At 35.5% G+C, this 12,367-nt stretch overlaps 1 protein-coding gene across 11 annotated transcripts in view; it reads left to right on the forward strand.

The window, feature by feature from the left end:
- LOC110442655 (vegetative cell wall protein gp1-like) overlaps positions 1 to 12,367 on the forward strand; it is a 206,612-nt gene that overhangs the window by 56,812 nt on the left and 137,433 nt on the right. For all 11 annotated transcript variants that reach the window (XM_021486355.1, XM_021486348.1, XM_021486356.1 and 8 more), the window contains exon 6: positions 200 to 255. In XM_021486355.1, the coding sequence (XP_021342030.1) occupies positions 200 to 255 (56 nt within the window). The remainder of the gene's footprint in view (positions 1 to 199; positions 256 to 12,367) is intronic.

Below are 12,367 nucleotides of genomic sequence, written 5' to 3' on the forward strand. Positions count from 1 at the left end.
CCCCCCCCCCCCTCTCATCTTTCCTCCTCACATAGACAGTGGTAATAGTAAAATGAGGATGTGCTCTGCCTCTCATTTTCCTCCTTACATAAACAGTGATGGAAGGTAAAGTTATCAAAAATTAAATTAAGTTTGAGTGTTTAAAACTGAAACTTTCTTAATTACTGGCAATTTAATTGAAGATTTTCTTGTTTGACAGATGACTCTGGATCTGGTTCAGATGATGACTATGAATGGGCCCCCAGTGACTTTGAGGTAAGGTAACTTACCAACCTGTCCCATCAGAGACTCATTCTATATTGTCCATGCTTGCAGACGTAAAATCAATGTACTCAATTTAAACATATTTTTTCATATCTTCAAATTTTATTGACAAGATGTGATAGGCAATTGGATAGATTAACAGGCAAAGCCTATATAAATTCTCTCCGTCAAATGGCCAAAGTGGAATAAACAATGAGACATAATATTTTAGACATGTTGGAAATGAAAAAATGAACACAAAATAATTCAAATTAACACAAGGCTAAGGGAAAGTAACTCATGAAGGAAACATCTCACACACCTCATACACACTTACACACACATACAATGCAAGCACATGTACAAATACATTTATTTCAGCATATATATACACTATCATAGACAGATATTGGCAGGCTTAGACCAAAAGTCCATGTGCATATATTGCATAGGTCACTGCTACCAACAACTGTTACAATTAAAAATAAAAAAATCATTTAATACATTAAGGGTGTAATTATTTACAATGTCAAGATAAGTACATGTAATAGTCAGTAGTCATGCTCAACTAGAATCTCCTGGATGCAATATAGAATATTTTTGTTTTAACATGTATATCGTGGCTTTAAGTCATATAAAAATTAAAATGATGGGATTTTCCAATAAAAATATGCACATCATCAAGTATTGGTCTATTTGTAAGCACATCGCAATCAGGACAGCCCTGGCGAAGAATGTTTATATCAATGTGATTGTGGTTGCGATAACTATTAAGAAAAGTGAACAAAGTAGTTCTTTGATTATTAAACATAGGACATTCCAAAAAGTAATGAGACACTGTTTCGTGTTAAGCAGAGCAGGTACATGCTGGACTATAAGTAAGATGGTCACGGTGTAAATCATAGTTTAAATTACTACAAGAGTTTTGAAGTTGACATAAAACAATATTTGCTCTTTTGTTACCTTCTGTTTTGAAAATTGATACAGATTCACTATCAGAAACAATATCTTTATTCAAATAATTTGTTAATGCTGCAGGAGAGGGAGAATTAAGAAGATCAGAATTTGCAGTGTTAATTGTGCGGCACATATTAAGACAATATGTATTTATTTAGTTTATACAGATTTCCACCATTACAAAATCATTCTTGACCATGTTAAATAAGTAATATTAAATTATAAATAAAGCACATCATAACAAAACAAATCAGCAAACTTTGTTGTGATATGTTATACAAAGGGGATAATGGCAAAAAAAATATGTTACATTTTTAGCTATGTTCAAGGTCACAGGGGTCATCATGTTTAAAATATTTTAAGGACTTCTTCTAAATAATGAGAAGGCCCAAGCTGATGATATTTGGTCAGTAACATGTTGGATTAAACGGCTACCTAGTTTGATCAAATGAACTACCTTCGCCCCAATTTCAAGGTCACAAGGGTCAAATGTGTTAAGATATTTTAACAACTTCTGATGATGATATAGGCTAATAACCTGCTGGGATATGAATGGCTACAATGTTTATTCAAATCAATGACCTTGACTTATTATCAGCGTCGGTCTGGTGTAACCATTTTACATTAAACAACTTTTTCTAAATAACCAAGAGTCCCAGAGTGATGATATTTGGCCAGTAGCATGCTGGGATGAAGGGCTACAGACCCTGGACCCTTTTTCTTGTCCGTTTAAACGCAAACGCAATGCAAACAGAATGCAAACGCAAAAGAAACGGAACGCAAACGCAATGGAAACTTAACGGAAACTCAACATAATGGAACGGAAACGCAACGCAAACTCAACGCAAACGTATACAGACCATTTGGTTAAACACGCTCCTAAAACGCAGTTCATAGCAGACAAATAACGGACTTAGATTTAGATGTACTTGCTCGCAGAAGCGTGTCAGTCTCTGACCCCAACTCTGATCCGTATTTACCTATACAGCGCTCGCTTGTTTTTTGCACAGCGGCTGATGCATATGTTCTTAAAGGCAACCTTTTCCCCCTCAGCACCAACAAAATAATTTAGAATGATGATTTGTCCCCCTATTGTTTCATGAATATTGATAATTCATTTTGAAATGGAATTAAACTTCTAACGGTATCCGTTTGGAACTCAACAGTACATTACATTTAACATCTAATCAGTAAATCTACACGACGTAAAAACACATTCCTTTTTATGAATTCATAAGATTAAAAGTATATTTGATGTTGGTGGTTTCTCACTTATCTTTTATTTTAATTTCTATATTTTCCCCAAATATTATTCCAAGGTGAAGTTACGGGAATAGTCTTGAACAATGGTTCTTCGACATCAACAATACATATGGATACGTCTAGTGGGTAGTTCATTTTTTTAGTCTCAAATTCTGAATTTGTTGCTCAAAAAATATCTAATCAATTTGTCGAAAAATAATAAACAACCCAAACTAAATAACGTATGTGTAATTGTTTGTTTTTATTTAAACTAGGCGATCGCAAATGTTCAAAAGGAGATGAAATATTTACCTTGTGGATACGAATATCATCATATGTATAAAACAAGTGAATGTGATGTGTTTGCATAGAATATTATTCCTGTATTATCTTACAAATCCAACTGAAATGATGCAAGCGAATTCCGTGTAATTATTGTTTTTTTCTCTCTTAAAATCGTTGTTCTCTACTTATATCTCAAACAGGTATACTTCTTATGATATTCTCTTGAGTGGTATTATTTGATAATCATAATCAGTATTTATATGAATGATATTGAAGCCGGAGCCTTAGTTATATGTACCTTATCTATACATCTTACAACACAACATACATGTATACATTCTATGCACCCTGCTACGCTTAATCATACTCATTGCTGTACCCACGGACTCAAATAATATAATTCCGTGCTGTACCTTCAAGTTACACATTTTCATTTGTCTGAGTGATGAAAACATAATCTGAAATCTGAATTACTTGTGTAATTCCCTCCTTAAAACAGCCTTGAACCGAAGTTTTTTTTATTGCTCTCTCTTGCCAGTCATTTTGAAAAGTATATTGCACAAACAGCACTGATTTCACTATCCTAAATAATAGCGAATTAATCCCAACTATCATCTGGTCTTTGCTTTTACCTGGCCTTACATTTATTATTGTTTAAACGTGTGGTCACCCCTGTTACCTGCGACTTGTTATTTCGAAGGTAAAGACCACAAGGTTACTACCTGTGGTTTCAGGCACAGGGACCCGGGAATTTGCTACAGGTGTTTGTTTGGACCTATTGCTACGTATAGTAATATTAGATGATCTTCTTCTTCTTCTTCTTCTTGTGATAAGGCGTCATGTAGATTAACTTAATCTGAGAATTTAGGAAGTATAAATTAGATGTTTTAGTGGTTAACACTATTTCTCGAAATAATTGCCGACCCTCCTTCTAACCGCACCCAAGAAATGTACTCAGAACGTTTTGCTATATCAAGCTATGAACATACTTCGTTTAAAACAACCAAAGGCTAAGAAAGTGCGAACGTCGTAGTTGACTTTGTTTCCGAGATATTGTGATTTATCTGAAAAACACACTTTTGGCTCAGCGGCGATCGCCTCGATATGGGTAGCCCACATATGTGACGTCACAAGTTCAACGCTGTCAAAACAGCCCTATACCGGGAAGCTTTGATCGTGCATTCGATATGTGAGCTTTTAAGCTACTTATATTATATATTCTGTCGTCACTTGCTTGTGAAGGTAATATTTAAAGTACTACATACATATATTTTGTTTTCCCCATTTTAATGAAGAAATAAGTTTCTACTGAGAAGGCAAATGATGCGCTGTAATGCGGGTGTCCGAAAACACATGCAGATGCTATCTAAATGAATCCGTGTTTTGACATAATTCGTTAATCTAGTGAATGTAAATATTATACTTTTGATTATTTAATTGATCTCTAGAAAATTTGATGAGCACCTATATACAATACAAAGCAATTGAGTAAAAATTGAGTCAAATTAACGTAGGAACACCCCACCCTTTTCTTTACAATATGTAGATATATGATTGAAACAGACGAAAACATGCACCGGTACAATCATTTATGCTCAAATCGAGCAGCAACCCGAGTATTTTTACCCCCAGTTATAAAATCTTGAAACTTTTTTTTTTATTCGTTGTGCAATCCATGGAATTTAACACATAATAGATATACACACCAATTTGAAATAATTTTGCAGAGGGAAAACCGGTCCGATTGGGGGCTCTCACTCTTACGTCAACTAACATAATCGTTCCATTTTGGCTTTAAATTCTTTGGGGATTTTACCCCCAATCCCTTAAATAGATTATTACTTCACTTTATCTGTAGCCAGTTTTCTCGTGGTAAATCTAACAGACATATTCTCTGGGGTGGCTATGAGTCTAGTCGCTTCTCTGGATTCCTCCAGAGTCTAGTGACTTCTCTTGCCTTCTTCAGAGTCTAGCGTTTCCAATTCATAGTCTTTTATAGCTTCTCCATGGATATTAGGAGTCTAGTCGCTTCTCTGGAGTCTTTCAGAGTCTAGCTGCTTCTCTTGTTTTCTTTGGAGTCTAGCTTGCCTTCTTTATCAAGTTTCTCTGTGACTATGCAGAGTCTAGCTTCCTTTAAAATCTTTTGAAAAGAATTTGTTACTATTAGTAGGTTTGTTATAGAGTGAGTACGTAAATAAGCCAGGTTTAAATGAACAAATTATTTTATACTGACTACAAATCATAATTTGAAAGAATTATTTAGGAAGTACACTATAGAACTTATAGATCTATTTATATAAACTAATAATTTTATGTTTATTAGGTAACGATGTGATCATATATAGTGTAAGGTAAAGATGTAATATGATATGTAGTGTTAGGCAATCCTAAATATAGATCAACCACTTTAGAGCATTCTGATTGGTCATTGTTTTCACAGGCTCTGTAGCAGAAAGACGTCACAATCTTTGCCTTTGAAAATCACGCTACCACCAACACCCCACCACTCACCTGTTAACATATAAGAGATAAAGGCATAGTAATTTAATGGTTGTGAAGTGGTGTATACATATGAACAAGTGAATATGTAAGGAAGAATTTTTCTCAAATATATATAATGGCTATATAAGGTATAAAGACATTGATTCATATTATTATCAATTTAAATATTTTACGAATAATGGGTAGATTCGTCTTTCAGTTGCAATATTGTTTAGCCTGGTTTTCATTCGGATACGAAGAAGGAGGCATTCCTCATTCAAAATTCCCCAAAAATATTCATATATAAATTATATTTTGGAATTATGAACATAATTCATTTGATAGTAAGTCACATAGCTACCCTGCCTACATCTGGTTCAAGCCCAATGTGCTAATCAGTCTGAGTCGAAGGGGTAGCGACAGATTAATACTCGTCACATAGCTACCCTGCCTACATCTGGTTCAAAGACCAATGCGCTGACCAGTCTGAGTCGAAGGGGTACATGTATTGACAAATAAATACTCTCATACTCTCTGCTATTCCTCCTCGGGCTTAGGTTTGCAAGGCAATACGAACATGTAGTAATCTGTTGCAACAAAGTTTGCGCAGCTACAGTTTATATCTTTGCACCTATTTGCAGTATCTGTCGCAGGATAACCTGCACAAATACAAAAGCATATACCAAGGCGATCAATCAAGTTTTGTGGTAATCTGTCGCTGCTAAAGCCCGCACAGCCACAAATAATCTGCGAACAATTTGTAGTAATCGATGAGACTTTGTCTGCACCGCTACAAATTCACTGCCTAAACTGAGAGGAAGGATAGAACATGAATATGTACTACAAAAAACGCAGGTGTTAAGTTGAGTCTACCCCACATGCCAAATCTTTATTTTATTATGATGTATTTTGATATTTATATGTTGTATGATATGTTGTGATGATCAGTGAAGAAGATGTAGATAATTAAATGTTGTACAAAACTATACATGTCTATTATTTGTTCAATTTAAACTTCATATTTGTCTATTTTGTCGATTTATTACATGCTGCCCCTTTGTCAGGCTTCTGTGAGGCTACTTTTTGCCGCTTCATGTTGTATGTTATATGTAATGTTTATGTTAGGTGGATTACTCACTCTATTGATCGAGACTTTATGAACAACTATGTGTAAATTTAGGCTTGGCTTTAAATTCTTTGGTAATTTTACCCCCAATCTCTTAAATAGATTATTACTTCACTTTATCTGTAGCCAGTTTTCTCGTGGTAAATCTAACATATATTCTCTGGGCTGGCTATGAGTCTAGTCGCTTCTCTGGATTCCTCCAGAGTCTAGTGACTTCTCTTGCCTTCTTCAGAGTCTAGCGTTTCCAATTCATAGTCTTTTATAGCTTCTCCATGGATATTAGGAGTCTAGTCGCTTCTCTGGAGTCTTTCAAAGTCTAGCTGCTTCTCTTGTTTTCTTTGGAGTCTAGCTCGCGTTCTTTATCAAGTTTCTCTGTGACTTCGCAGAGTCTAGCTTCCTTTAAAATCTTTTGAAAGAATTTGTTACTATTAGTAGGTTTGTTATAGAGTGAGTAGCCCCTGATACGCCAAATGTTTGCAGTAGGTTTTAGTACTTGTTCTTTGCTTGCACATACATATCTGTGTCTTAACTCAAGTAATAAACAGTTTAACTCTTTCATTGTGTGAAGTTATGCATAAAATGTGCATAACAGGGTCCAGCATTAGTTGCCTTTTTGTTACTGACTTTCATCTGTCCGGTGATGCAGTTGTACTGACTTTGATTTGCATATAATGTGACTCTTTGGCAGTACTTACACATTTTATTTATCTTTTTCTTGAAATTGATCCTTATACCAGAGACGTAATAATTATATACGTCTCTGCTTATGCATTTCCCTGTTATCTAGACTGAGGACATTGCAGATAAATGGAAAATTGGAAGACACATAATCTACACCAATCTATAAACTGATTATTATACTTCTAACTGCTTTATCGCATGAATATGTTTATATGATTCCATGATAAAATGAGCATATTTTAGCAAAGTTATGATTTATTTATAAGTTTATATTTTAGATGAATTATGTGATATTTACTACTGTAAATTAAATATTTATAGTGTTGATAAATATGTTTAACATGTGTGTATTCTAATGTTGATTAGGCAGTTATGAATGCAATATGCAATTAGTTGAGATGTAAATAAATGTTAATAAATCAATATGAATATACTAACTTTAGGTACCCCCTAGCCCACCTGCTAACATCCCTTTGATGTCATACCTGGACACAGGTATATTGGTGCGTCTTGGGCCTCCTGCTGTCAGCACTGGACACGGGTGTTGTTTAGTGTTATTTACCTGTACACAAATGTCACACCTAAGTAGGCTAAGGGAGTGGATTGAGACGATTTTCATTATTGAACCAGGATGTTAAATTATAACTTGGGTTTATTACATGTATATGAAGAGAAAAAGTCAGAGACGTATATACTACGTACTGGTTTTAATATGTCTCTTACTAAACATGAGGAAGACACAAAAAGTCAATTTGTCATTAAACAGTAATACTGAAAATATGAAATACATTTTATTGACATTCAAAAACAGCATATACCAACATTGAAGTTATTTTGTAAACATTTTTCAATGATATATTTCCGTTTTTTTTTGGACTGTAGCGGTGCCACAGTATGTGACTGTAGAGCAGAGAATATAAAGTGTATACGTCTGTGTAGAGTAAAGAAAATATTTGCAAACTGACCACGAAAATATTGTATGTAACTCCAAACTGATTGGAGAGATTTGTCGTCGCCATAGCCTTCGCTATCATTGCTATGCCGATGACACACAAATTTACATGGTCATATAAAACCACAGGACAGTTGGAATACAGTCTCAGAAAGTCTGGAAGCTTTTCTGACAGATATCGGTATCTGGATGAACGCCAACATGCTTAAACTTAATCGGGAAAAGATGGAACTAATCGTCTTTTCCCCAAAGTGTCAGCAAACAATGGCTCTCCAGCTCAAGGTTGGTGCCAGAACTATTGAGACTGTTCCAGCTGTTAAAAACATAGGGGTATACTTTGACAGTTCTCTGAACATGGAGAAACAAGTGAACGCTATTGCCAAATCCTGTTACTACCAGATCAGGAACATCGGCTGTATTCGGCAGTTTCTAACTGCAGATGCATGCAAGATTTTGGTGCATTCACTTGTTACCTCTCGGTTGGATTATGGTAACGCCCTGCTCTGTGGTATATCTGACAAACTAACTAGTCGTCTGCAGAGGGTTCAGAACACTGCAGCACGGCTAGTTACTCGTACTCGAAAGAGAGAGCACATCACACCTGCGCTTTATTCGTTGCACTGGTTACCTGTACGATACAGGTCGCAGTACAAAATTCTGGTATACACATACAAGGCACTGAATGGAACAGCTCCTCAGTACCTACAGGAACTTGTTACCCTGTATCAGCCGTCAAGATCACTGCGGTCGGAGTCAGAATCTTTGTTGTGTGTCCCAAAATCTCGTACTGTGACCTACGGAAACAGATGCTTTGGGAGGGTTTCGGCTACGTTGTGGAATAGCTTACCATCTGCTATTAGGAAGTCAAATACCCTGGCCAAGTTCAAGAGGGACATAAAAACTCACCTCTTCACGTCTGCATTTTAGAATCTTTGCAAAGACGTCATGTAAATACCACCCTTTTATTTGTTCAATTATGTGCACATTGCTTGTTAAATGTATGAAAGTGATTGCAAGCCTTTGTTGTTTGTTTTCACAATTATAACCATTACTATTATCCATATGTTGTAAAGCGCCTTAGAGTAATTTTACAAATTATATAGGGCGCTATAGAAATAATGTATATTATTATTATTATTTATTATTTCCAGCCTGAAATAAAGAATCATTTTTGATCGACAACATTGAGAGTATTTGCACAAAGTTCTCATCAGTGCTCAGAATCAGGACACACAATGCTTCCAGTGTGTGTTAATAATAATATACAGCATTTGATATAGCGCTCTATCTAGCTAACATATAAGTCACTCTAAAGCGCTTTACATTACATTATATATATACAATTAATACAATTAGCATTTATATTAATCAATTCAATTTTGAGGAATTGGCAGGAGCTGCCTTATCAGGCGCTAACTACAAGTCGTATGCCACCTGGCTAATATCTCCCTATGTATGTATGGTGGAGATGTGATGTGTTCTATTTGTAGCTGGACCGTGCTTCCAATGGCATCATTTAAAGTGACACTTCACTTGAATGCTACAGCACAGAAACTGCAACATCCACCCCAGACCATGTTGTGTGGGCATGAGAAAAACACTTTTTCTGATATTCCATATGCGTCAGACAACTTCGAGGATCGAACCCCGGCCACCTGCGTGGAAGGCCGAAGTGTCCGTCCTATTCAGAGTCGTCAGTTTGATATCAATTAAACTCACTGTCTTGAAATTCTGACAATTTTATATGGCTGAATACCATCTACATAATGTTATCTTCAGCACAATATGATTCCGCAAAAATTAAAAAAATATATTAATCCGCGATCTGACGCTGTATGGCCATGGCTGTTCTCTAACTGGCCTATTCCTGCCATGATGACTGCTAGAGACGTTGAACTTGTAACGTCACAGCCGATAGGGTCCCATTCACCGTGAGTTACGACAGGGATGTATATACTGTCCCTGGTTACGATTATGATTGTTTTTTATGCGGTTTTCGACACTTTTGCTTTTGGATTATATAGAATAATAATATATTAGTTTCTATTTTCATTCAGGGTACACTTTAATACTCTCGGGTCCCTGTGGATGCAGAAACGTCCTTTGTCGACGTATCTAGATTAAATTTCTCCAACGAAATCTGAGAATTTAGGAAGTATAAATTAGATGTATCTCAACCAATACTTGGGGAGAACGATTACTCCCGACATATCAGGATAAGTCCAAACAAACATTATTGTAACTAATTAAATATCTTATACTACTTTTTATACGTCTCTGATTGAATTTTACATATCGTTTTAATTCAATTAAAGTATTGAACAGGGAAGGTATAAAGACGACCACTGTGCACGGGGGGTGTAACTTCATGTATATAATAATGAAGAATGAAGATGAGTAACACTTAATGCCCTTTTCATTATGCGTCGGAAACCTATGGTTGTGAGGCATAGATAACAAATGACTTCAAGGGATTAGGGGGTTGGATTAGTGTTTATAAATAACTCTATGATTATGTCTGAATGTGCTTTATGTATTTTATATCAATTTCATTCAAATGAGATTTAGATCACTATTACCCTAAACATTTAAAAAGTGTGTGGGGGAGCTCGAGGGTATGGGCGGTACCGATGTCATCAACGCCGACTTCAGTATCTGACGAATGACGGCATCATTTCTTTTAAAATAATTTTCTAACATACATAATAGTTTTATTGTTCAGAAATTCCTTTCTTAAATCTGCAACAAAGAGTTTTTTTTGATAGGAAATAAACTATATCTTTTATATCTTATAATCTTATAAACCGTCCTTTTGTATGGTGACTATATGTTACTTCTTTCAGATATAAGATAAGCAACTGATTCGTGTGTCAAGAGGTTGAATGAGTTTAGTATTCATTCCGAATTTCAAAAGAACAAATCCAACTTTACACTGTATCTATCTAAAACAAAACATATTTTTCAACTTCTTTTTTATCTCTAAGCACATTTTATTCTACTTAAAAATCATAAATTTATGTTTCTATTTGTAACTATTTTATGATAATTACAGCAAAATCACAATGTAAATCCTAATGTGTGAAGTCATCTTATATCAAATCCTTTTTGCTAATTTACCTGGATATGTAAACTAGAACAGACCAGTGTGTTAGTTACAATGACCATGATCGCTATCAGGGGTGGCCTTAGCTCAGTGGGGGTGCACTACCTCTCACTGGTACCTCACGTTTAGTCCCCTGGGCATCCAAATTTCAGTAAAGCCAGAGCACACGCATGTGCGTACTGCGTGGTCGTCTACGGAATGGTCGCAAGGCCGTACGTATAATACCGGACATAAAACTATCAAAATCACTCTGTACTGGCTCTTATTAAGATTCAGCTACCGTTTTTTGTCAGCATGTCAGACCAGAAACGTAAACGTCTCTGATCAGACACTTTGTTTAAAAACGTTTTGTTTTAAAAATAAACATCGGGCGGTTCAAACAGAGGCGTATAAAACCAGTATATACGCAGTACATACACTATAGTATAGTAACTCGGTAGTGAAGCGGATGTAAAACCTATCAATCAATTAATCAATCAATTATAGTATAGTATATATGTCTCTGGTTAAGAGATTTTAAAAGGGGATGGCTGGGGTAGTTTTTGGAACTGATGTCTTCTGTGTTGTGGTCCTAACGCCAAGGGTACAATTTTTTTATTTGTGGATCTAGATGTAAATTGAAGAATTTCATCGGTATCACCCGGGACAGATTTCGAGTACAATTTATGTTTTAGGTTTCTTCAATGTTAATCGTTTTTTTAATATATGAAGCATAACTTGTACAATGGAAACATAGTGATGATTATAATTATTTCACTATGATTAACAATACAGTAAAACCTCACTCCGGACACTAAGTCTAGTTGACATTTCCAATATAAGTGAGGAAATATAGACAACCCGAAACTTTTGAACCCCACCGTTGTTTCCGTCTCTGCCTCTAGATTCGTTGATAGGGGCATTTTAATCCAAAATGAAATTCGTCATCCATGTCAATTTGAATGGACAAAGTCTAACAAACGGGACCTACATTCCGATTTTTTCAAGATTCATTTAAAACTTTGTTTACCTTGTCCTCCATGTTAGATAAAAAGCCGGACGGACCGCTTCGTTAGTTGTAGTGATTGTTTAAGATCCCCGATGTACACGAGAGTACTATGTACATGTGTGAAAATGGGTTGGAGGAATGAAACACTGCTGGGGTGGGTCAACCGAATACAGTTTTTAAAAGGCGTTTGAAAAAATATAATCAAATCATCTCTATATTTGTAACTAAATCTGTGTCGCTTTACGTAAAACTGCAACGGCTAAATCATGAGACATTTGCAGTTTTGATACAAATAAACTTTTATATTTT

This window comes from Mizuhopecten yessoensis, unplaced genomic scaffold (assembly GCF_002113885.1).
Source record: "Mizuhopecten yessoensis strain PY_sf001 unplaced genomic scaffold, ASM211388v2 scaffold716287, whole genome shotgun sequence".
NCBI lineage: Eukaryota > Metazoa > Mollusca > Bivalvia > Pectinida > Pectinidae > Mizuhopecten > Mizuhopecten yessoensis.